General features: G+C 41.2%; 1 protein-coding gene across 2 annotated transcripts in view; it reads left to right on the plus strand.

Moving 5' to 3' along the window:
- Positions 1 to 8476: 8476 nt before the first annotated feature.
- The window catches only part of SHQ1 (SHQ1, H/ACA ribonucleoprotein assembly factor), a 151905-nt gene continuing 133079 nt past the window's right edge, over positions 8477 to 27302 (plus strand). Inside the window, exons 1-4 of one of the 2 annotated variants that reach the window (XM_053599049.1) lie at positions 8477 to 8746; positions 12689 to 12753; positions 16436 to 16558; positions 17619 to 17779. In XM_053599049.1, coding sequence (XP_053455024.1) covers positions 8583 to 8746; positions 12689 to 12753; positions 16436 to 16558; positions 17619 to 17779 — 513 coding nt within the window. In that variant the 5' untranslated portion in view covers positions 8477 to 8582. The remainder of the gene's footprint in view (positions 8747 to 12688; positions 12754 to 16435; positions 16559 to 17618; positions 17780 to 27302) is intronic. The other variant, XM_053599050.1, reaches the window with a different exon arrangement.

Below are 27302 nucleotides of genomic sequence, written 5' to 3' on the forward strand. Positions count from 1 at the left end.
GGTAGCAGGCTGAGGATGTGATGCCCAACTTTGTGAATTTCAATATTGAGAGGAAGGTCAGCATCCCAGTCTATTTGGAAGGACAGACGTGTAGCACAGATGGTATTTTAGGCCTGAACTCCTGGAAACAGGTTCTAAGGAGAGTTGAGTGCAGATGGCTTTGTGGGGATGCTCTTAGAGCTACACCTATAGGAATTGGAGGTGGGACTAGACAGAACAATCACAACCAAGGCCTCTGCCATTTCTACAGGGAGCTCTGGAGTGGCTAGGATGGCTTATTTTTTCCTCTTCAGTATTTAAAAGACTTTTCAGAGTTGTCTCATACTGAGGCAAGGAGCAAGGTCTCTGTATCCATATTAGCCCTCTGTAACTCTGGACTAGGCAGTTCCCTCCAGTTAAGGGTAAGCCAGCATAGTTGACTTGCCCAGCATCTGCAGTCTTCTGATTGCTGTCCTGGCATCTGCAGATTCTCCTTTTTATTGAGGTATTACATAAAGTGAACAAATCTTAAATATACAGCTCTATGAGTTTTTACACATGTGTACACCTGTGTAATCCCCATCCCAAGATATAAAACAAAATTCCAGTTCTGCAACAGGTTGCCTCATGGCCTCTTCCAGTCCACAACCGTTCCTACCAAGGTAATCACTATTCTCACGTCTATGACCATTCCCTGACATTTTATGCTTTTGAACTTCATACAAACGAAAGTATTTATTATAGACTCTCTTGGGTCTGGCCTTTTTGACCTAGCATGCTTATGTGATTCATATAGTTGCTATATACAGCAATAATTCATCTTATTGCTGTATACCAATATTGAATATACCACAATTTGCCCATTCTATTCTTGATGCACATTTGAATTATATCTAATTTTGACTGTTATGAATAATGCATTTCTTGCATATATCTCTTAATGGACCATTAACCCCCTCATTTCTGTTATACATCAAAAAGAGGAATTTCAGGGTGTTCTGTCATATGTATGTTTAGCCTTAATAGTTAGTGCCAAACAATTTTTCAAGGTAGACATACCAATTTGTAATCCCACTACAATCTTTGAAGCTGAAAGGGATGTGCTGAAATAATTTCTGCACAAAGGACTAAAAACCATGTTCACTCTGACTCAAGGAAAATATTAAGTTAAGGATAACTAGACTATAAAAAATTTAAAAAGTAAGATTAAAACTTGAGGCAGGTAATTCTCCATGGATATTGTAGACACTTTAGTAATTTTGCCGAAGTGTAAAGACTGTTAAGGGGCTCCTCAAGATGTGGTCATAGGTCAGGTTCACTAGAAGCAGAATCTGAGGGACTTTGATGCATGTGATTTGTTGAGGGAGGGTTATCTTGAGAAACTTATTAGGGAAGAATTGAAAGAGGAGAGGGAAAGGGAAGAGAAATATATGGACTTGGGGAAAATCTAGTAATGGCCTGATCCTATAAGGGATTTTGGAGCATAAGTCACAACGCAGTCACTGCCTCCTTCATGATTGTGTACCTGAGAGTTGGGTAGTGGTGGTAATTACTTCCTGTAAGCTTCCACCAATCTAGAGCAGTTGTTCTCAACCATGGACAATTTTGTCCCCTAAGAAACAAGTGTCTCCTTGGAAAAGTATGGACATGGTTGTGGTTGTCACACTAGAGGTATTGGTACTGGTATTGAGAGATTAGAGGGCAGGGATGCTGCTAAACATCCAACAAAACACAGGACAGCCTCCTACAACAAAAAATCATCCTGCCCCAAATACTAGGGTGGAGAAACCCTGGGCCAGGCCAATTCTTTGGAGAAGGCATCAGTGACAAGCCAGTAACAGCAGCCACTGCTAGTGACAGATGGGCTCTTGGTACCATAAAGAGCATCTGGGCAGGGCATCAAAATAGCATCCTGTGCAAATGTATTTTAAAAACACGATGTTGAACAACAAAGGAAGCTCAAAGTGCTGTTTGGTTAGAATGCCTACATGATCCTGCATTTCATTTAATGGGATAGGACTAGCATCTTTAAATATATGTTGTTAAGCCCTTAGGTACATTGCACAGAAATGTTGTTAAAAACACTGTAATGTAAAACAACAACAACGACACTCTGATGTCAGGTGCAGCTATTTGGGATTTTTTTCAGAACTTTTTGAGTAAAATTTGAATTGGACTAAATAATAACCTGAAATATCCATTACTGTGCTGTTACTGCTAACATTGTGCTTCTTAACAAGTTTAATTCTAACAACTGTAACTTGAATGGGCTGAAGGATTTGGGGCAAAGGACCAAAATCATTGTTCTTAAACCAAAGGGGTTTGAAAAACATTAGAGATGTCATCAGTGTCAGACTAGTATATATCCTGTTGTGACTATCCCTTAAACCTCCTTTGTAGTCCTGTATTTATCTGGCCACTATCCAAGAATTTATCCAAGCCCTCATAGAAGCAGTTTATAGCTGAGAATTGTAAAACTCAGGATATCTAGTCCCATTGTATTTACCAGTGTTATACAAAAGGATACATAATTTTTCAAACTTCAAAAGGCATTCTGTAGTTTGTATTCTAACTTTTATTCTAATTTTGTGATCTATATTTATGATCCTAGTATTAGTTTCATTTTTTCCCTCTCTTAAATCACCATCAGTTTTAGTTCTGTTTTTAGTTACAATACTAATAACCATAAAGGGTACAGTTATGGATAAACATATTCTTTTTTTTTTTTTTTTTTGGCCGGGGCTGGGTTTGAACCCACCACCTCCGGCATATGGGACCGGTGCCCTACTCTTGAGCCACAGGCGCTGCCAACATATTCTTTTTTTGTTGTTGTTGTTGAGACAGAGTCTCACTATGTCACCTTCACAGCTCACAGCAACCTCAAACTCTTGGGCTCCAGCGATTCCCTTGTTTTAGCCTCCCTAGTAGCTGGGACAACAGGAGCCCATCACAGCTCCTAGCTATTTTTAGCAGGCCCGGGTCAGGTTCGAACCCACCAGCCTCGGTGCATGGGGCCGGCACCCTAACCACTGGCCATGGGCTCTAAGCCCATAAATACATTCTTGACAAAAATTTAGTCAAATGAGGCAGTGCCCGTAGCACAGTGGTTACGGCGCCAGTCACACAAATGGAGGCTGGCCGGTTGGAACCTACCTGTGCCAGCTAAAACAACAATGACAACTTCAACAACAACAACAACAAAATAGCCGGGCGTTGTGGCGGGCACCTGTAATCCCAGCCACTTGGGAGGCTGAGGTAAGAGAGTCCCTTAAGCCCAAGAGTTTGAGGTTGCTGTGAGCTGCTACATGACACCACTCTACCAAGGTTGAATTTAGTCAAATGGAAATCTTGTAACACTACGTTAAGTGAAGAAAGGAAAATATGGAGTATGACATAATTTGTGTTTAAAAATCTTCTGGTACTTGGCTTGATGCCCGTAGCACAGTGGTTATGGCGCCAGCCACATACACTGAGGCTGGCAGGTTTGAACCCAACCCGGGCCTGCCAGACTACAGTGACAACTACAACAACAACAACCACAACAAAATAGCCAGGTGTTGTGGGAGGGTGCTCGCTACTTGGGAGGCTGAGGCAAGAGAATCACTAAGCCCAAGGGTTTGAGGTTGCTGTGAGCTGTGACTCCACAGCACTCTACCCAGGGCTACAGAGTAAGATTCTGTCTCAAAGAAAAAAAAATCTTCCGGTACTTTTTGAATCCTATAAAAGTCTGAAAAGACATATACCAAAATAATAAAGGTGGTTAAAGTATAGTTTGCACTATACTATATAATATTTGTTTAATATTTAATATTCTACCACCTCCCCAGCATGGCTCAGAGAATGAACTAGAGCTATAAATGGCTTATTCAGGAAGCTATTTTCAGATGTCAGTTAAAACTCTACTCTTCCTGATGTTTTAATTGCTTATACACATGCCACCTTCTGGAAACAAGAAGTATTTCACCATTAAAAAACTTCTAATAATAGAACTCGGTAATAAAGATAAAATTGTTATAATTGGAATTATTTATAAAAGCCATTTTTAAATTTAAGATTTAATTTTGAATCTTATGGATCACGATCATGTTTGTTAGCCAGAGAGGGACTACTTAATGCAATTAAAGATGATGGGTTACATACTTGTCCTCAGTAAGTTGGTTATGGAAAAAACTATTTTTATTTATTTATTTTTAATTAAATCATAACTTTGTACATTGATGCATTTATGGGGTTCAGGGTACTGCTTTGTTATACAATGTGAAATGTTTGCATTGAACTAAGTAACACATCCATCACAATTATACTCATTTCTTAATAGTTTTGAAATGTACCATTGCATCGTGCACGTTAGGTGAGGTCCCACCAAATACCCTCCCTCCTCCCATGTCCTCCCTCCCCTCCCCTTTCTATCTTCTTCCCTTCTACTTTCTGGAGAAAAAACTATTTTTAAAATAGTGAAAGGCTACCCAAAAGTAAGTCTCAGGACAATGGAAGAGGAAAAAAAATAGCAATCTTTGAATTCTCAAAAAATTATCAAGAATTTCATTACTATTTTCCCCATCCAACAGGGGCTAAGATGAAATACTGTCATTATTCTCAAACGATGTCTGTATTCAGAAATAAAAATGGATTGGATCTATGAATCAATATAGCTATGTCTCAAAAATGTACCAAAATATAAAAAAGAAGCAAGTTGCAGAGTTATAATGTAATAATGTGCCTATAAAAAATGGTTCTAAACATAAAGTAACAGGATACATAGAAATGGATGGAGAAACATAGCAAGGTTTTCAATAATAGCTGGAAGAATTACCTTTTTTTTAGTGGAAGTAATAAATTGCTATATTAAAATGCCCATTCACAGCCGGGCGTTGTGGCGGGAGCCGGGCGTTGCTGCGGGCGCCTGTAGTCCCAGCTGCTTGGGAGGCTGAGGCAAGAGAATCGCGTAAGCCCAAGAGTTAGAGGTTGCTGTGAGCCGTGTGACGCCATGGCACTCTACCCGAGGGCGGTACAGTGAGATTCTGTCTCTACAAAAAAAAAAAATGCCCATTCACAATTTTTTTTCTTGAGACAGAGTCTCATTATGTTGCCCTCGGTAGAGTGCTGTAGCATCACAGCTCACAGCAATCTCAAACTTTTGGGCTTAAGAGATTCTCTTGCTTCATCCTCCCAAGTAGCTAGGACTACAGGTGCCTGCCACAATGCCCGGCTGTTTTTTTGTTGTAGTTGTCATTGCTGTTTGGCAGGCCCCAGATGGGGTTTGACCCCACCAGCCCTGCTGTATGTGTCCCCTGCGCTAGCTGCTGGGCTACAGATGCTGAGCCTCAGACACAATTTTTTGATTCAAGTGGCTTTTACATCTTTTTTTTTTTTTTATTGTTGGGGATTCATTGTGGGTACAAAGAACAAAGTTACACTGATTGCATTTGTTAGGTAAAGTCCCTCTTATAACTTTGTCCCATCTCCAAGAGGTGTGCCACACCCTGTGGCCCCCCAACCCTCTAGAAGAGTTACCTTTGGTGAAGCAGGAGAGAATACCAAGTTTGCATGGCTGTCAAAGTAAATTTTATATTTTCTAAAGAAGAATGAATTTATAACTCGTATAATTTACATTGATTAGAAATGCAAAAAGAGAGGCGGCGCCTGTGGCTCAGTGAGTACTCAGGGCGCCGGCTCCATATGCCAAGGGTGGCGGGTTCAAACCCAGCCCTGGCCAAACTGCAACAAAAAAATAGCCGGGTGTTGTGGCGGGCGCCTGTAGTCCCAGCTGCTCGGGAGGCTGAGGCAAGAGAATCGCGTAAGCCCAAGAGTTAGAGGTTGCTGTGAGTCGTGTGATGCCATGGCGCTCCACTCGAGGGCGGTACAGTGAGACTCTGTCTCTACAAAAACAAACAAACAAAAAAAACCAGAAATGCAAAAAGAGAACTATTGCTTGCAAAAAACAAGAACTTCCCAAGTAAGGAAATCTTGTATTTAGTTGTAACTATCAGTATTTTGTGATGCAAAAGATGCAATATATATTTTTTCTTCTTTTCGATGCAGTATATATATATATGTATATATATATATATATATGTTTTGAGACAGAGTTTTACTATGCCACCCTCAGTAAAGTGCTGTTGCATCACAGCTAACAGCAACCTCAAACTCCTGGGCTTACGTGATTCTCTTGCCTCAGCCTCCCAAGTAGCTGAGACCACAGGCGCCCACCCACAATACCCGGCTATATTTTGTTTTAGTTGTCATTGTTTTAGCTGGCCCAGGCCAGGTTTGAATCCACCAACTTTGGTATATGGCTGGCACCGTAACCACTGTGCTATGGGCACTGAATCACAATATATATTTCTTATAAATGCCAGCAGCACTGAACCATATAGTCTGTTTTTCTGTGTTGGAATCCTATGTGTGTGCACATGTGCATTGCGCATAATGAAGAACCTGGGAAATGCACGGCTCTGTAAAGTGCTTTCAACTAGAGTTTCCTAGCATAGCTTGTTTCAGCGAGTTCTCTGGCATTAATAATTTAAAAATATTAATGCTATGACCTACAGGAATGAGGTCCCATGGTAGATGTAAAGATTCTCTCTAGAGAAGCTAACTTGGAATAATTTAGTCAAAGGTCTATGTCAAGGGACCTTTTGAGGGCTTTACTAATTCCAAATTGGCACTGATTCACTGTCAATATTGAGTGTCTATTATTTGTAAGGCTCAGTATGGTCTAAAGCAGGCATGCTCAGAAAGTGAAACAAAGTAGGTAGTAATATTGAGTCAAATGTCCAGTAGCTGATAGGCTGGGCTTAGGAATCGTATTTACATTGGTTTCAATTCCCATTGAGCAGCTTACTGGTTGTGTGATCTAGGAGAGTCGTAGGAATATATTAATACAATGCCTACTTCATAGAGCTGTTAGGAGGGGGAAATGTAATCATTATAAAGGGTTCGCTGCAGTGCTGGCACATAGTAAGTATTCAATTAATATTAGCTCCTCTTACTATTTTTTTCTGAATGCTAATGAAGTTTCAAGCCAGTTTCCTAGTCATAAAAAAAATTGGATGTTGAAAAGGCTTTTGTAGTTATCTCCAGTGTCCTACCAGATGACTTTCACTCCTTTTCCACCAACATCTAAAACCAGGGAATAAATACCACAATTGCAGTATTACTGGTGGAATAACAAGAAATAAGATCAGCGAAGTCCAAGGGGAAGGGAGGTGGGAGACTAGTGGGAGAGTAGGAGGAGCACAGGCTAAAGGGAGAAAATAAAGGGAAGACGGGGGAAAAAGAAAAGTTGGCTCCTGACAAGTGTAAGGAGAGGTGAGAAAAAAGGAAAGAAGGGAAATACAGAGAGACGTCAGTGAAGGCACTGACACGGTTTTATCCTCAAACGTTCTGATTTCTGATCATTGTGAAGTGTATTTATTGCTTAACTTCTCAGAGCCCAGTTTTATTTTGAAGTTTGTAGAGCGGATTAGATGAGATGAGTAGGATGGGCAGACTGTTAATGAGAGAAACATATTTAAATAAGGGATTAAGAATGGGGGAGAGAGCTGCTGGAAAGGAGAAGTGGGAAGAGTGAGGAGAGACCGGGTGGAAAAAGGAGGAGGAGGACGAAGAGAAGGAGGAGGGGGAGGAGCAAGACGGTAAAGGAGAACTGTTGACAAGGCGGGTGAGAATTGAGGAAAACCACAGGAACGGCGCTGTTGTGGCTGTTGCGGTGACTTCAACACATTGAGCACTGACAACTCGACAACTTGCCTGGTACATTGTTAGAGTTTTACATGCATAATTTCATGTTATCCTCATAGCATCTCTATGGGGCTAGACTCTAGTATTATTCTTACTTTACAGAAGAGATATGTGAAGCAAGAGAGATTGTGTAACTTTCCTAAAGTCTGCGGGAAGTGGTGGCCGGGAAAGAATTCAAACACACGTCTATCTGCACATCCAGCGCTGTTAAAATAGCCTTTAAGAGCCTCAAAAGGCCCTGCGCCTGTGGCTCAAGCAGCTAAGGCGCCAGCCACATACACCTGAGCTGGCGGGTTCGAATCCAGCCTGGCCCACCAAACAACAATTACGGCTGCAACCCAAAAAAAAAAAAAAAAATAGCCGGGCGTTGTGGCGGGCGCCTGTAGTCCCAGTTACTTGGGAGGCAGAGGCAGGAGAATCGCTTAAGCCCAAGAGTTAGAGGTTGTTGTGAGCTATGATGCCACGGCCCTCTACCCAGAGCGACAGCTTGAGGCTCTGACTCAAAAAAAAAAAAAGGAGCCTCGAAAGCGGCTTAGAGGGACTAGGGTGGGCCCATTTGTCTGGATTCTTCCAAGTCATCCCCATTAGGTTGAACTCCAGCGTCCTAGGGTCACTCGCCACGCCCTTTCCCTTCCTAGCGGTTTTGAAAGCTCCACTTCATCTTTAACAGCGTCTCGTCTCCATGGAGATGGGCGTGGGGCGGGACTTCCTGTCTCCCTCGCCAGCACTTCCGCCCCGAACCGGAAGCGTGGTGGCCAGCCGAACAGGTCTCGGCGCGCGGAGACTTCTTGGAGAGTTTAAGCGCCAGGACTGCGGCGGCTGTGAGAGCGAGCTCTCCGGCACTTGCGTCCGGCTTGGCGATGCTGACTCCCGCGTTCGACCTCAGCCAGGACCCGGATTTCCTGACGATCGCCATCCGCGTGCCCTACGCTCGGGTCTCCGAGTTCGACGTCTATTTCGAGGGGACCGATTTCAAGTTCTACGCCAAGCCATACTTTCTCAGGCGAGTTCTGGGCGCTTGGCGGTAGGAAGAGCGCATTTGTTCTTTCATTAGATAATTGCTTTTTTAGGGAGGATGAAAGATCGAGAGAGCAGTTCTGGATTTAACGCCTTTTCCCCGAGATTCCCTTAACTGCTTCTGGTACTGAGGAAGTGACCTCTTCCTGGCGCGTGTCGCAAATGCTGCAGAAGCCCATTCCTTTCTTAAAGCTTTCTGGAGTCTACATTAAAGAAGCACTTTAAAAACGTGGCGTTTGGACCGTGTCACTTTCCCAGTTCCTGTTCTGTCGCCCTGGTTCTCGTCGGTTCCTTACTCGTTCTGTTCTTTTCTTTGTGTGTGTTTGCTCTCCCAGCCTCTTCTCCCGGGGATGCTGCGCTGACATGCTCGATGACTTCCTGACCCATCAGTCCTTTTGACTTTTCCCAGTGCACCTTTTGTTTTTTCAGCTCTTGGCTGACCGCTCCCTACTTCCTGAAAGTCTCACCTTCATTGGCCCTTTTGACCCCTGAGAGCCTAGTTCTTCTGCCTCTGTCTGCTGTTTTCACGGTTTGGTTTCATCGCTTAAAACCAAAGTTGTTTCTCCTAAGTCCCAGTCAGGGGCCGCCACCACATGTCTGTTTAGATTTTTCTCCTTGCAGAACCATATCTACTGTAGTAGCAGCTGACACTGATCGCCTTCAGTGTAGTGTGTAAGCAGTCTCGTTAAGTGCGTTATTTTATTTAACTTTGGCAGCAATGCTTGGATATGGGCACTAAAACTACTTTTAGCTGTTGCCCAATTCTACAGAGGCCACTGCCATATTATTCTACCTAAAACATTACCAATCCCTCGTCCTCCCCTTTCTGACTAAGTTAGATCTGTTCTCCTAATTTTTCTCAAGTGTAGCTCCAGCCTATCTTTCTTGGCCAAGTACTTTTGTGATACAAACCTTCCCCCCAGACAAGCTGGTTCCTTTGCTGTGCTTAACCCAGTTGTGCTCAGATTTCCTTTAGACGGTGACTTAACTTATCTATTTGGATATACTGCACTTTCTTCTTTCTTTATTCATTTATCCCTTTGATTTATTTATTGGGTTTCACTATTGGGATTATAGTGCTCAACAAGGGCTGTGCTCCGTGTGATTTACATTCTAGTGGGGAAAGAAAAACAATGAACCAACAATAACAACAAATTGTATTATAGTAAGTGTTATAATGAAGAGAAAGAATTGTACTGATACAGAATAAAACGGGCTCAGTGGTCAGGAAAAGCCTTTCTGAGTAGGGTATATTTAAGGCAAAAGATGATAATGGTGGTAACAAACATTGAATTCCTAGTCCTACCCCAGGCTAGTGCTTTCCATGGGTTATCTCCTTTGCTTTTAGCACAGCTCTAGAAAGTAGGTTTTATTATTTACCCATTTCTGTGGACTGAATATTTGTGTCCTGCTTGCCTCCAAATTCTTATGTGGAAGCCCTATTTATACATTGTGTTTTTTCTGGTTTATCGTATTGATCAAAGCAGCCTCAGAGCCTGCTGAATTTTTTTTTTTTTTTTTGTGCAGTTTTTGGCTGGGGCTGGGTTTGAACCCACCACCTCCAGCATATGAGGCTGGCGCCCTACTCCTTTGAGCCACAGGCACCACCCGATCCTGCTGAATTTTAAGGGGATATAGACACCATGATTAGGAAATGTGAGATGAACAGTCTTTGGAAGTACAATTTGCTACAGTCCTCTCCTGTAGGAATTGAGTCTAGCAAGGAAGGCAGATCTACAAAACAGATATGATTTCCTATGTAGTAAGAATTTATCTCTATGCTTGTAAAGCATTTCGGAGAGGAGAGTTGGTAAATAAGAGCTCACAATTGCTTAATGCTTGCCTACTGTGACAGCCACTGAGCTCTTCATTGTCATTTTAATTTCACAGTAACTTAGGTAAATACTGTTATTTCTCCTTTTTTACAAATGAGGTGCTATGATTCTTGAAGTTGTCTAAAGAAAGTTACACAGCTGTTAAATGGCGGAGCTAGAACTTGATTCAGATTCCGATATAATGGTAGTGTTTGTAACCATTATAACTAATTTATCTACAAACTGACTCCTTATTATGGTCTTAGAAGGGATCTTCTTTTGTGAAAATGTATTATAACTCCAGGAAGCATTGGTGTCAAAGGCAGCCATGTTGTAAAGCCCTGGGCCTTTTGGGGTCTGCCAAGTGTTTTTGTTTTTAATTATATTTAGTAGGAAGCAAGGTGGGGGCAAGAGAGGAAAAGAAAGTCAAATTTTAAGTTTGGAATAGTATAGATATAGAGTAGGGCTGATAGACCCTACTGATGAGTTTAAATTATCTAGGTAACATCAGGTGGTCATAGAAGCTTTTTCAAATAGAAAAGTGACAATCACATTTCTGTTTTAGAAAAATTCTTCAGGGGGCCTTAGTGGAAGACTGAACCAGAGTAAAACTAGAAGGGAAATAATTTCATTTCCTTTAGTACAAAACAGGAGGAAAGGCCAAGTGCAATGGCTCGCTCCTGTAATCCTAGCACTCTGAGAGGCGGAGGAGAGTGGATAGCTTGAGCTTACAAGTTCAAGATCAGCCTGAGCAAGACCCTGTCTCTACTAAAATAGAAAAACTGAGTCAAGAGGATCGCTTGAACCCAAGAGTTGGAGGTTGCTGTGAGCTATGACGCCAGGGCAATAGCTTGAGGGACTCTGTCTCAAAAAAAAAAAAAAAAAAAAAGAAAAGAAAACAGGAGGAAATTCCTATATAATAATAATGAGATTTGATGACAACACTTTTGCTCCCCCCTCCCTTTTTTAAATAAGTAGTAACTCACCTGATATAAGTAACTGGTTTTGTATTTCTGGTTTCCCATTATCTGGCTTTTTCTTCTTTTACTGGAAGCCAATTAGTATACTTTTGTTGAGTGCCTGCCATGTAAGGCACCAGATATATAAATAATGCTTAATTCATTAATAAAGGGAAAGTACAAGTTGAATATCCTTATTTTGGCTTTTTTTTGAATTTTGGAATATTTGCTGATAAATAATGAGATATCTTGGGGATGGGACCTAAATCTAAACAAATTCATTTAGATTTCATATATATTTTATGCTCATAGCCTGAAGGTAATTTTATATGTAATATCTTTAGTAATTTTGTGCATGAAACAGTTTTTTTTTTGCAGTTTCTGGCCAGGGCTGGGTTTGAACCTGCCACCTCTGGCATAGGGGGCTGGCGCTCTACTCCTTTGAGCCATAGGTGCCACCCCATGAAACAGTTTTGATTGCACTCTGTCACCTGAGGTCAGGTATGGAGTTTTCCACTTATGGTGTCATGTTAATGCTCAAAAAGGTTTATATTTGGGAGCAGTTCAAATTTTTGATTTTTAGATTAGGAATGCTCAACCCATACTACTATAATAATAGTGATAACTAATATTTACTGTGACTTTTCTTTTTTCAGTATCTATTTTAATGGTGCCTGAGTTTTTCAAATAGAAAGATGAATCATCTCTAATTTCTGCTTCTTAGTTGGAGAAGGAATCTAACTTATTTAGTTTGTTAAAATGTAAAAGAAATGCTGAGGAATTTCCCTTGGAAAATGATGATAGATTCCCCCCCCCCTGTTTTTTGGAGATAAGATCTTACTCTGTTGCCTGGGCTAGCTCACAACCTTAAATTCCTGGGCTCAAGTGATCCTCCTGCTGCGGTCTGCAAAGTAGCTAGGACTACAGGCATATGCCACCACACTTGACTCATTTTCTTATTTTTTATGGAAACATGGTCTTGCTGTGTTGCTCAGGCTGGTCTTGAACTCCTGTTGTCAAAGTAGCCTCCAACATTCTAAAGTGCTAGGATTATAGGTGATCCACTGTGCCAAAATGGTTGATAGATTTTCTTGGGTAAATGTATACCATTATTAATGGTCACTTATGTTATACTGTAATTTAAGGACTTCATGAGATCTTGTGTTAAATTTGCAGATTGACCCTTCCTGGAAGAATTGTTGAAAATGGAAGTGAACAAGGGTCCTATGATGCAGATAAAGGTATTGCCTTTGAGATTTTTGTTAGCTTTTTCTTTGGGGTTTTCATGTCAGTATATCTACATAATAAAATCTTTCAAGATACTGTGAAGACCTTTTTATTTTATTAATTTTTTTTTTTTTTTTTTTGAGACAGAGTCTCACTATGTTGCCCTCAGTAGAGTGCCATGGCGTCATAGCCCACAGCAACCTCAAACTCTTGGGCTTAAGCAATTCTCTTGCCTCAGCCTTCCAAGTAGCTGGGACTACAGGCACCTGCCACAATGCCTGGCTTTTTTTGGGTGGTTGTTGTCATTGTTGTTTAGCAGGCCCAGGCTGGGTTCAAACCCACCAGCCCCAGAGCATGTGGCTGGTGCCCTAACCACTGAGCTACAGGTGCCAAGCCTGTCACTCTTTCTGATTTCTGAATGTCCAGTGCCTGTAATTTGTGATATTTTGCCAATTAAAATTTTCTCTTTTCTTTAATGTATTTCACAATATTCTTTACAATGTAAAATTAAATTAGTTCAATACTCTGGTTCCGTTTCCTAGCAGTACTTCTATATTTAGTAGATGTTTAAAAGTAAAAATTTGAACGTGTGAGATGATTGATGGTAAAAAATGTAGATGATTTATAAGATTTTTTTTTTTCTGGTTGCAGTTCAGCCAGGGCCGGGTTTGAACCCGCCACCCTCGGTATATGGGGCTGGCGCCTTACCAACTGAGCTACAGGCGCCACCCCGATTTATAAGATTTTTAATGGAATCTTTCCTGTACGATTTTCAAACTTGAATTTTAGTAATAGGTAGATGAGAGAGAAACCATCTGTGGGTGGCATTTAAAGGCTAAATGAATTTTCTTTTCATGATTGATAAGCCCCTCATTCAGCTAGTCATGAAATCATTTATTTTCCTTTTATAGAAACTCCTGGCTTCTTTTGTCATTGGATCTGGAAAATGATTACTTTATATATACTCTAGTGTGATTTTCGAATGAATATTTATTGACCTCAGTGAACTAGGTTAAGGGAAGGATGAAAGAATGTAACAAACAAAGCTGTTACCCACAGTGTCTGTCATTTATGTGATAATGAAGTATTAATGAAAATGGTTTCCTAGGTTTGTAAATCTCCTTTTAATTGTAAGTAAGTTGCATGTTGAAACAAAGTTATCAAATTTTAAAAGTATACAGACGTTAAGGAAGGTTGTCTGTGTGGAAGTATTTGGATTGAGTTGTATTTGACATAATGGAATACAGTTTAGTTCACAGAAGGACATAAGATGTTTTAAAATGTGAGAGGAGTAAGTAATGCATTAAGTTCCCAAGGAAGCTTAGATGAAGTTGATAAACCCAGTCAAGAAGAAAGAAAAGAAGTATGTAGAATTTGAGTCTGACTTCACAGTTATATCTCTTGACATAAAAGAAATCTTATCAAGCCAGGGTGGCTTTATTTAAGATTATTTATATTTTTAGAACTGCTACCATTCTCCGTTGCATTAAATATTCTGATTTTTTTCTTCTTGTCTAGAAATATATATGGTTAGTAACTGTTAATTAATTTTAAACTATTTCCTGGTCAGGTAATTGATTTTAAGAAGTTTTGACTTGGATTTTCTTTTATTATATATATTTTTGAGACAGAATCTCACTCTGTCACCATGGGTACAGTGCCGTGGCATCGTAGCTCATAGCAACTTCAAACTCTGGGGTCAAGTGATCCTCTTACCTCAGCCCCCAAGTAGCCGGGACTACAGGCACCCACCACTATTCCCAGCTAGTTTTCCTGTTTTTAGCAGAGATGGGGTCTTGCCCTTGCTCAGGCTGGTCTGGAACTCCTGAGCTCAAGCAATACACCTGCCTTAGCCTCCCAGAGTACCAGGATTATAGGTGTGAGCTACCACACCTGGCCACTTTGACTTGGATTTTTTTTGTTGTTGTTGGGGATTCATTGAGGGTACAATAAGCCAGGTTACACTGATTGCATTTGTTAGTAAAGTCCCTCTTGCAATCGTGTCTTGCCAATGATTGAAGAAATCATCAGATCTGAGATTCTAGATGAAACAGATAACAGAAGGAAAAAGAAAGTAGCCCACTGTGAAAGAAAGCAAGATTTTTCTGCCTTTAAGCAGACAGACAGCAAGATGAAGGTTAAAATAATCACCACAGCTCCTCTTGGCCATGCACCGTTTCCTAGCAACAGAAGTAGAAGCATTGAGCCCATCCCAGATGTCAGAGAAGATCCTTCTCAGGCTGCTAAAGCACCCCAATGCCATCCAGGAGCTGAAGTATGATGAGAAGAACAAGAAGGCACCAGAGTACTACTCTACCAGTGCAACAAACTCGTAGACTACTTCCTTCTCATTTTGCAGGGGAAGGTGAGGGTAGAAGCTGGGAAAGAAGGTATGAAGTTTGAAGCAAGCGCCTTCTACTACTGCGCTGTGGCCCTGACGGCCTCTTCAGGTGAAAATAAGTCACCTCCTCGCCCATGTGGCTTGAATCCCTCAGATTCTCTCAGTCGAAGTGACCGGATTGATGCAGTGACACCAACACTGGAGAGCAGCAACAACCAGCTCAATTCGTCGTTCCTCCAAGTCGACATCCCTGATTATTCAGTGCGAGCCCTCTCTGACCTTCAGTTTGTTAAGATCTCAAGACAGCAATACCAAAATGCCTTGATGGCATCCCGGATGGACAAAACCCCTCAGTCTTCAGACAGTGAAAATACTAAAATTGAATTGACTCTTACGCAGCTGCATGACGGGTTGCCCGACAAGATGGCGAACCTGCTCAATGAACAGAACTGTGTGACGCACAGTAAGGCCATCCCCAGCCTGCACCATGAAGGCGCCGTCCAGGGGTGCTGTGCCGCCCGCCCCTCCCACTCCTGAGGCCCCTGGCCCCATCTGACCATGACTTCCATCAGTGTGAGCTTGTGTGCCATGCTGCATCCTGCAACGTCCTGAGGCCAAAGACTTTGTTCCCTTCCCAGGAACCTTGGAGGAGAACGGTGAGGGGAGGAAAGGAAAACAGAGAATGGAGGCTGACAGCTGGGGAAGCATGGCCGTCAAGATTTTGAAGACAAACTTCTTCCACCCAAGTAGAATCATGTTTATTTTTTCAGCTGTACCTTTTATCATTATGCACTCTTCTCCTCCCTCAATTTGCATGAAGTTGAAAATTGTTGCAATTTATTTTTCCAAGCGATCATGTTTTTTAAAAGTGTCTTTTGCAGAGTTTTAGGTTGTTCTGTCTGAACTCTGCTGTGATCCCATGATGTGACTGGTAATAGGATGGCCTTGCCCCTTGAATGGCCTCCTTGGCCCTCCAGAGAGGGGCGCCCCTTCCTCTGTGCCCAGTGGGTGTCACTGTTGAACTGATGGATGAATGAAGAAAACACTGTTACTGCAAAAAAAAAAAAAAAATCTCTGACTTGGATTTTAACATTATCCATAGATGAAGATGGTATTTCGTAAGCATTTTGTGGCTTTAACAGATTAATTTTTTATAGAAGTGACAGCTTCTGAAAAACCCTATTTGATTCTTTTTCTATCTTGTTTATGTAGTTACTAACTTTGTAAAATGGCATAATTTTGGAACTCTATGAAATAGAATTAAGTTTGCCGAGATAAATACACGTAATTACTTACGTATATTAGTGAAATCTTTGAATATTTTAATCTAAGCATAAAATAAATTTATCTTCAAGGAATTTTTACCATTCGATTGCCCAAAGAAACTCCTGGCCAGCATTTTGAGGGGCTGAACCTACTAACTGCTCTTCTGGCACCAAGAAAATCCAGGACGGCAAAACCACTTGTGGAAGAAATAGGTATGTTTACTGCAGTTGGAAGGAAGTACAGATAATGAGAATATCTACAATGCTTATGTGTTTGTAGCAGAAATGGGATATAGTGAATAGGAAATGAAAGAAATTACTTTAGGTGATAAGTCATGTGAAGATATGAAAATAGCTCAGTTGAGGTTATAATTAAAAGATATAAAGAACTGTGGAATCAGGAGATTAGCCACATTTTTGGCTTAATTAGAATAGCATTTTACCTTTGGCAAAATATTAGCCTCTTTGAGTTAAGATCAGAAGAGTATAGCTCAATGAATTACATAAAGTGAACATGGGCTTGATGCCCATAGCACAGTAATTACGGTGCCAGCAACATGCGAGGGTGACGGGTTCGAACCCAGCCCAGGCCAGCTAAACAACAATGACAACTATAATAAAAAAGCCAGGTGCTGTGTTGGGCGCCTATAGTCCCCGCTACTTGGGAGGCGAGGCAAGAGAATTGCTTAAGCCTAGGAGTTTGAGGTTGCTGTAAACTGTGACACCATGGCACTCTTCCAAGGGCGACATAGTGAGAGACTGTCTCAAAACAAAAAAAAAACAAAAAATAAAAAATAAAGTGAACATGACTTAGGTGAAGAAATGGAACTTTTCCACTGTCCTGAAATCCCACACTGTGCCTCTTTCCAGTTACTTTGTCTTGTCTCCTGTCCAAGTTAACCCCTGTCCTCTATTTTGCCTGTTTTTAAGTTGCAAGCATAATTCATATGTTGTGTGTTCTTTTTTTGTCTGGCTTATTTCACTTAACATTATTTTTGTGAGATTTATCCACATTGTAGCTGAGGTCCGTTTGTTTTCCTTGCTGTGTAATATTCCATTGTATCAATGTACCACATTTTTTACACTTCCTACTATTGCTGGGTTTTTGGATTGTTCTGTTTTGGGGGCTGTCATGAATAATGGAGCCCTGAATATTGTCGAACATGTCTTATGGTGCATGACATATAAATTCATTTTTTTCTGTATTCTTTCTTTCCCTAGTTGTAACTAGGAAATTTAATAGTTTAACAAAATTAATATTTAACACGTTTAGGTGCTTCTGGGGTTTCTGAGGAAGTAGTAGAAAATGATGATGAAGAATTTGATTGGGAAATTGAACAAATACCCTATGAAGAGGTAGCAGAAAGTGCTTTAAATCCAGAGTGCCACTATGGATTTGGGAACTTACGATCAGGAGTGGTTCACCGGTTACAGGTATGTTGTTTTTCTGAAAGATCCTCGTATATAAGGTTTTCTCATTTGGCTATTTTAATTTTAGTTCTGTTTATGCTTGGTGTTTTTTTTTTTTTATTATTACAATGATTTCAGGAAATGATGTATTTAGAGCACTGAGCACATCTCCTTACTCATAATCAATACTCAAATGTTCATTTTTCTTCTATTACATTGGCTGTTCTGCCTAGCCTCACTGCTCTGACAGATGTCCTGTGGCTTTCTTTTTCCGCCCCTTCATTCAGTATTCTGGACGTGAACAAAACTCTATCTCTCCTCATGCTTCTTGGAAAGCCTTATGTTTTATACTTATGACAAATGAAAGATCACATACTTATGGAGTGTGTCTCTTCTGTTTTATACATAAATGAGATGGCGTGTTCCTCATGAGAATTAGATTGTGTGGCTAGATCAAATTGTTCATTTCTTTTTTTTTTTTTTGCAGTTTTTTGGACGGGGCCGGGTTTGAACCCACCACCTCTGGTATACGTGGCTGGCACCTACTCCTTTGAGCCACAGGCACTGCCCCAAATTGTTCATTTCTTGGTGTACAGTAGTCACCATTGTCTGTTCTTGATGGAGATTGACTGTACTGTTTCATTAAAATCTGATTATTTGTCAGTTAGGATAAAAGAAAATGATACTACTTTCTCTTCCTCATGCAGCGTGGGCAAGTCTACTACATTTTAGGTTATATAGGGAGACTGAAATGACTGAAATGGAGAGGAGAGATTTTGGATTATCTGTACATACAATGTTGCATAGAAAACGTGTCCCCTGAAATGTTATGTGATCAAAGTATTCGTAAACCACTGCATTGGAGTCTTAATCTAAAGATTATTTTTAGTGTAAGAAACAGGAATGGAGCATATCTTTTGCATTGTCCCTGCTAGAATAGAGAATATCAAGCCTGTTTAGGATGTGGCTTATTATAGTAAGATATATTTGAAATGAGAGGGACTTTACCTAACAATTGCATTCAGTGTAACTGGCTTATTGTACCCTCAGTGAATCCCCAACAATAAAAAAAAAAAAAAAAAAAAAAAAAAAGATATATTTGAAATGGACCCAGGTTTTGGCCCCACTTCTAGCTCTGTTTAGATTTGGGATACCAAGACAGTTATTTGACCACAAGTAAGTTTTATCACTTCTTTGTAAAGTGGAATAAATGTGCTCATCTCTTTTGAAAATTTAAGGAGATACTGCACATGAAAACTGAGAATGCTATAAGCACTCCTGCCTTTGAAAACCATAAAATGAGGACAAAATTGGAATTTACTTCAGAGAAAATAATGCTGATGAAATAGCTTTCCTTCTAAAAACTTAGCATGTTTCTGCTGAATTATGGTCTACCCATGTTCTCTCTGCCTGATCACTTTCCCTGGTGATCTCTGGGGTAGTTAGAATAGAGTCAGTTTTGTCTACAACACAAACTATAGTGAATGGATCTCAGTTGTTTGGCTGAGAACTAGTTTGTGGTCAGACTGCTTGGGGCTTGCTGGTCTAAAGCTATAAGTGAAATGGATGATAGTAAATGTCACACAGGTGAAGTACAGATTGTATATTATTCAGATTAAAAGTTTTCTTGAGGCTCAGGAACTTTTTTTTTTTCTTTTTTTAAGACAGAGTCTCACTTTGTCGCCCTTGGTAGAGTGCTGTGACGTCTTAGCTCACAGCAACCTCAAACTCATGGGCTTAAGCAATTCTCTTGCCTAAGCCTCCCAGGTACCTGGGACTATAGGTGCCTGCCACAACGCCTGGCTATTTATAGAGACTAGGTCTCACTCTGGCTCAGTCTGGTCTTGAACCTGTGAGCTCAGGCAATCCACCTGCCTCAGCTTCCCAGAGTGCTAGGATTACAGGCATAAGCCACTGTGCCCAGCCCAGAAATTCTTATAATTATTGAAAATGTTCACTAAATAAGTAATTAGGTTGATTTTTTTAAAAAATTGCCATGAAATATTCTTTTTATCTTATTAAATGTCTTAGCTAATACATCAAATACCTAGATATCTATTTCCCAGCTTAATAAAATCAAACAGTACTAGTGTATTTGGCGCATCTTTTCTTTTTTTGAGACAGAGTCTCAAGCTGTCGCCCTGGGTAGAGTGCCGTGGCATCACAGCTCACAGTAACCTCCAACTCCTGGGCTCAAGCGATTCTCTTGCCTCTGCCTCCCAAGTAGCTGGGACTACAGGTGCCTGCCACAACCCCCGACTATTTTTTGGTTGCAGCCGTCGTTGTTTGGCAGGCCCAGGCTGGATTCGAACCTGGCAGCTCAGGTGTATGTGGCTGGTGCCTTAGCCGCTTGAGCCATAGGCACCGAGCCTGGCGCATCTTTTCTATCCCTTTCTGATTACATTGCTCTATTTCATCAGAATGAAGCAGTGGAATTTAATGTTTGTTTTTCCGAGCATGTAGCTTCATAGTCTAAATTCATTAAACTCTCAAACTTTAATTGAATGAACATTACGTTTCTAAACAATTTGAACGCATACGCCCTAATGTAGGGGGAGAAAGCTGAGCATGAGGGACAGCTCTAAAGATTGTGAACATAAATAGTATACTACTCGTTTATAGTTCTGTATGTGTAATACTGGGATTACAAAAAGTTCTGAAAACCAGATACTTTTTTTTTGAGACACATTTTCACTCTGTCACTCTGGGTAGAGTACATGGCGTCATACCTCTTGGTCACCTCAACTCTTGGGCTCAAGAGATCCTCTTGCCTCAGCTTCCCAAGTAGCTGGGACTACAGAAGCCTGCCACAATGCCTAGCTGGTTTTTCTATTCTTTTTTTTTTTTAGAGACAGAGTCTCACTTTATCACCCTCAGTAGAGTGCCGTGGTGTCACACAGCTCACAGCAACCTTGAACTCCTAGGCTTAGGTGATTCTCCTGCCTCAGTCTGCCGAGTAGGTGGGACTACAGGTGCCTGCCACAATGCCCCACTAGGTTTTTCTATTCTTATTAGAGACAAGAGTTTTGCTCTTGGTCAGGCTGGTCTCTAACTCTTGAGCTCAGCTGATCTACCTGCCTTGGCTTCCCAGAGTGCTGGGATTACAGATGTGAACTGCCATGCCCAGCCCTAAATGCTTTTTTATATTTAATTTGGTGGCAAAACCTAAAGTAAACTGAAGTGGTGAAACAGGGTCTTGTTCTGTTGTCCAGGCTAGAATGCAGTGGCACCATTATAGCTCAATGCAATCTCTAATTCCTGGGCTCAGGAGTTCCTCCTGCCTCAGCCTCCTGAGTAGCGAGGACTATAGGCACTTGCCATCATCACTGGCTAATTTTTCTATTGTTTGTAAAGACATGGTCTTGCTATGTTGTTCAGGCCTGTCTGGAACTCCTGGCTTCATGTGATTCTCCCACCTCAGTCTGTCCCAAAATGTGGGGATTATCTAGGTGAGCCATCACACCCAGCTAATGTGAGTTGTTTTTTTTTTTTTAGAGACAGAGTCTCACTTTGTTGCCCTAGGTAGAGTGCTGTGGCGTCACAGCTCACAGCAACCTCCAGCTCTTGGGCTTAGATGATTCTCTTGCCTCAGCCTCCCAAGTAGTTGGGACTACAGGCGCCCGCCACAACACCTAGCTATTTTTTTGTTGCAGTTTGGCCGGGGCCAGGTTTGAACCCCCCACCCTTGGTATATGGGGCCAGCGCCCTACTCACTGAGCCACAGGTGCCGCCCAAGTTTTTTCGTAGTTAATTTTTTAGTCCCACTTGGTGTGCATAGTCAAAAATGTTGATGCAGAAATAGTAATGTATTTGGATATGGGATGCCACCCCAGACTTTCTAAAGGGGGTTAAATAAAATATGGTGCATGTACATGTTACCCCTCGGAATTCTGAAACAGACTATGATCCTAAAGCTCTGAGGAGATTTGGATAGCCCTGTGCTGAGCCCTTTGTGTGCATCAGCTCAATATTACTATTTCATCCTGGTATCATCACTACTACATATGAATATCTTACTAGTAGGCAAACCCTAGACAAATGTAGTCTTTAAAGAAAATTTTGTTTTCTTTTTTTTTTTGTGGTTTTTGGCTGGGGCTGGATTTGAACCTGCCACCTCTGGCATATGGGACTGGCACCCTACTCCTTGAGCCACAGGCGCCGCCCAGAAAATTTTGTTTTCTTACATGAATTAAATTTAAGGGCTGTGGTGTCCTTAACAATTAGGAAATGATCAAACTTCCAGAAATCAAATGTAAATCAAGATCTCAAGAATTCAAGGATACCCTCTTTAGGGTGTTAAAGTAGATATGTTTGCCAGGTGTGGATGGCTCACGCCTGTAATCCTAGTACTCTGGGGGGCCAAGGTGGGTGGACTGCTTGAGCTCAGGAGTTTGAGACCAGCCTGAGCAAGAATGAGACCCCATCTCCACTAAAAATAGAAAAACTAGCCGGGTGTGGTGGGTGGCAGGTGTTTGTAGTCCCACCTGAGGCAGGAGGATCTCTTGAGCCAGGGGTCCTCAAACTATGGCCCTCAGGCCACATGAGGCGGTGTGATTGTATTTGTTCTTATTTTGTTTTTTTACTTCAAACTAAGATATGTACAGTGTGCATAGGAATTTGTTCATAGTTGTTTTTTTTTAAACTATAGCCCGGCCCTCCAATCGTCTGAGGGACAGTGAACTGGTCCCCTGTTTAAAAAGTTTGAGGACCCCTGTGAGCCCAAGAGTTTGAGGTTGCTGTGAGCTATGATGATGCCATGGCACTCTACTCAGGGCAACAGAGTGAGACTCTGTATCAAAAAAAAAAAAAAAAGTAGATATGTTTTATGAGATATTGCCACAAAATTCTTACATATTTGGTATTATTTGCAGAGTTTTTTTTGCATTTATAGCTGCTGTATTTACAGCAGTCATAGCAAGTAGTTAAAAACTGAATGAGCAAGTAAGACTAATAATATCACCTTTTTTTCTATGAATAGAGTACCTGGAAGAAACTGAAATGATTATCAACAAATATGAGATTTTAACATCTCCTCTAATTTAAAATAGTTTTACAGCTTCTCCATTTCTCATATAGTATTTTCTGATGAGTTTAGTTTCTCCAGTTCTGCCTTGGGTGAAGAAATACTCGTAAAGTTTCATTGGCTTCTCATATTTTACCGGTATTATTACAGCCTCTTTTTTTCTTTCCCATATATGAAAAATGGCTTTATTTTCTTTGATGATAAATGCAATATAGATTGTATTATAAAAATATAATACAAGGAAGGGAAAAAAAGATCATTCAGAATCCGTACTTCCAACACCCAAGTATCTTCTCTTTATTTAACCTTTTACAGGAGTCTTTCAATTTTTATCCATCCAACCTTTTAAACAAGGCTTGCTTGTGAACTTCTGTGTTTATTACTGATAATGAGAAGAAAATAAAAATGTTGTTGCTGAAACCTTCTTTCTTAACGTTCTTCCTTCTACTCCCCATACACCTCCCCCACTTCTTTCTTTCCTTTCTGAAGTTGCTGCCAGCCACCAGGGCGCCTTTGGAAAACTGCCCTGACTGCTCGAAGTCAGGGCTTCACACAAGCTCCCGGCTGCTCAGAGTCAGGGCTTCACAAGAAGCTTCTGGCAGTGGCGCCTGCCAGCAGCAACAATCCTGGAGTCTCTGGGCACCAACCCAGCAAGCTCCTGGGACTGCTGCTTCTAGCAGCCAGAGGACGCCAGGCTTGCTGGTCCTTTCCTTCCCCTGGCTACAGCAGAGGACTTGAGGCCATTGTTTCCAGGAGACCCACAAGTCAGATGCACACACATTTCTTCATTTCTCTCTGGATGTTTCTGTCTTATCAATGCTTAAGTTTACATAAGCTTGATTTAAATCCTACATGACCTTTTCTTGGCACTTTCCATCTTTATATAGCTCTAATAACAAGTGGCCCTAGTGATTCTTTAACAACAACAAAAAAAAGGAATCCTTTTTCTTCCTTCTGTGGTTTAACATTTCTCATCCTCTTTTCTTCCTTTCCTTTGGTTGATCGAAGCCTGAGACTTCTAAACCTCAAGGTAACTTTGCTTTTAAGTTTCTTCCAGTTTCTCTTTAGGGTCCAATTTGAGCAGGGCCAATGTATATGACTGTGTATATAGTTCAGGCCTGGGTGGGGCTTGTACTGCTGTGAACATCCATGTTCTGCTGTGTGCATATGACTATGTGGAGGCCGTGAGTCTGGAGGCTGGGAAGGTGGAGGTAGGAAGGAAAGAGAGCTGCCTTCGTAGTGGCCAGTTTTTATTCCTGTGAGAGTGGAGATGTTGGCTATGTGTTTATTAATGGATCTCCACTCCAGCGCCCAGAGCAGGGCCTGGCCCACAGCAGGTCCTCAAGCACTGTTTGCTGAATAAATGATTTAATACCAGACTTCAGGCTAGTGGTAGGTATACGCGAAGAAGGTAGATGAGACCCCCGCCCTCAAGGAACATTGTCGTGGGGAGACAGAAGGAATCAGATAAACAAGGAATAAGAACATAATGAATAAAGAGATGTAGTTATAGGTGAAGGAAAAGGAGGTATGATGTGAGAGGCTAGGGGGATAGCCAACAAAAGTCACTTTGCGAAGGTGACATTTGCACTGAGTTTTAAATGCTGAGAAGGGCACTATAAATGCAGAGGCTCAGAGTTGGGACTGAATTGATGTGTTCCAAAAATGGAAAGGAGTCTGTCTACTATGTTGCTCAAGTGTATTTGAGCTACGGTGAAAAGGTAGACAAATCAGAGAGCAAGAAGGGCTGGGTTATGCAGAGTTGTGGTAAGACTCTACGTCTATTCTAAGTGCTTGTGTTTTGAAATCATGGGGTCATGTTAGTCTATTCATTCTGTGAAATGTGGGCTCTATGAGGACTCACAGATTTTACCCCATTTATGACTTTACATCTGGTCCAGGTGAAATGGTGATGTGGAACATTTTAATCCTCTTTATTTAAGTTGTTGGTAGCAAGTGAGGAGACTAAAGCGGGGGGAGGGTACGTATAGGTAGTCCCTGAGTTACGACCATCCAACTTACATACAACTTGCACTTACAAATGGAGGCTGTTAAAATAAGTCCCTGAGTTAACAAACACCCAACTGATACACAATTTGCACTTATCATTGGAGGCTATTATAGGACAGAGGTAAATGTAGCTGTTCCAACTTAAGAACAAACACATGGAACTGATACTTCCTGTACTCTCCTTAGGAGGTTGCCAGTGAGTAACAGGGGACAGCGGTGGAAAGGGCAAGAGAGAAAGGAAACCGACATTGAATGTGGTAGGCACTGTGCTTGTGCCTTACTTGTATTATGTTATTTAATTCCCCAGCTGCCTGTGTTATAGAGGTCCTCGTGCTTATCAGAACCTATGAATAGGTTACCTTACTTGGTAAAAGGCGTTTTGCTGATATGATTAAGTTAAATATCTTTTTTTTGGGGGGGGGGCAGAGTCTCACTATATCGCCCTTGGTAGAGTGCTATGGCTTCACAGCTCACAGCAACCTCAAGCTCTTGGGCTCAAGTGATTCTCTTGCCTCAGCCTCCTAAGTAGCTGGAACTTATAGGTGCTCACCACAACACCCTGCAATTTTTCTGTGGTAATTGTCGTTGGCTCGAACCCACTAGCCTCTGTGTATGTGGCCAGTGCCCTAACCGCTGAGCTGTGGGCGCCAAGCCATAAGTTAAGCATCTTAAAATGGGGAGAGTACCCGATATTATTTATGTGGGCCTAATCTAATCACAGTGTCCTTCTGAGAGGAAGGTAAAAGTGAAAAAGAAAGAAGGCATGTGGTGCTAGAAGCCCAGGAAGGAGCGGCATTGTGAGGTGGGGCTATAAGCCAAGGAATGAGGACAAACCCGCTGGTGGACAGGGCAAAGAAACAGATTCTCTCCTAGGACCTCTGGAAAGGAATGCAACCCTTGATTTGAACCCAGTGAGACAGTTTTGGGGTTTCTGACCTCCAGAACTGTAAGAGAATTTTATGTTTGTTGTATTAAGCCACCAGGTTTGTGGTAGTTTGTTACCATGAGGGAAGCAAGCAAGAGGAAACTAGTGCTCAGGGCAATCAATGATGGAAGTGTCACTAGGCTCACTTTACAGGAAGGAAGCTGGGGTTTGGAGGGTCTGCTCCATTAGACTGCAGCTGAGCTTTAGATCCAAGTTTGTCTAACTCCGTAGTCACTCTTCATCTAGCTGATTTTAGAAGTGAGTGTGTGTGGGGGGTGGAGTGGGGGGAGGGAGTCTGCCAGCTAGGAAAGTTAGGGGCTAGAAGCAGGAAAGAAAGGGGGTGATTCTAGGTAGTTGGGTGGGGATTTGGAGTCTATGGACTGGAAACGACTCTCATAGTATTCTAGCTGAGGCTAGTCCTGTAAGTACATGACAGTGTCTTCTCTCCCCAAAGGCCTTTCTCAGTGCCCTTTCCCAGTCCTGTGGCTGGTGGAGCTCATTTTAGGCAGGTGAGGAAGTGGAGGAAGAGATGAAGAAGCCAGGTTGCACTGCTTGGGGAAGTGAGTGGAATTCTGAAATTGTTTCCCGTGGAAACTCTGCAGCATGCTTGTTAAGCTCTTTGTATCATGGATACTCTATTTCAAGTTTATTATGAATTGCATAAATTTGTGGGCTGCTATGAGAATCTAACTACTATTTCTAATAGGAAAGAACATTCCATTCCCATCTTCAGAAAGTCTAAAGGTACTCTTGGAATGCAAATTTTTATAAGTTTGAGAACAGCAAATAATTTGATTTTTGCCCAGAATGTTTGTATTGGAAGCATTAAGATGTTCTAGATGTTTTAGTAATTTCTAAATAAGGTCTGTGGATCCTTTCATTGTATTAGAATATGCTTACATTAAATATCATTGCTGTTAGTGAACTAAATGGATTATGGTGGGGATGAGAGAATTTTTTTATTATTATACAAAAATTTTGATGATGTGGGAGGCTTTATCGTTGTCTCTCCCTTACTGATTCGTCACTGCTCACGTTTATTGTGATTTTGCATTACAGTCATCAACTATTCAACTTGCTTGTTAAGCACAAATCCCTAATTCCATTTACAAACCTGTCTTAACAGTTTGCCTCCACAACTCTTTACCAGTTATTTCCCTTGATTTCTTTTCAGCGAATATTCTCTAAGCTTCTTCCAGTTTCTATACTTCTCACTTAGGGTTGGTAGTATGGGAGGTGGAAGAAAGAATAAAAGGCACAGTTTTAGGAATATTTTGCTTTGTATAGGGTTTCTTTGCTTCACAGTTCTGATCAAAAGGATAAAGACCTATGGTATCCTCTGCAGTTTTCCTAATATGTATTCGATAGGATGTGACTTGGGAAACATTACCTATCAATATGTATACATTTAGGTAAAAGCAATTACCATAAGGTTGATTGTTATTTAGGATTGGATTTTTACGTTTTTCAGTCATATACTGTACATCAAAATTGCCCTTAAAAATTCTTAAATTGGCTCACAAAATACAACATACACAGTTTTGTTTTTTTGTTGTTGTTGTTGCAGTTTGGCTGGGGCTGGGTTCGAA

This window comes from Nycticebus coucang, chromosome 8 (assembly GCF_027406575.1).
Source record: "Nycticebus coucang isolate mNycCou1 chromosome 8, mNycCou1.pri, whole genome shotgun sequence".
Classification (NCBI taxonomy): Eukaryota; Metazoa; Chordata; class Mammalia; order Primates; family Lorisidae; genus Nycticebus; species Nycticebus coucang.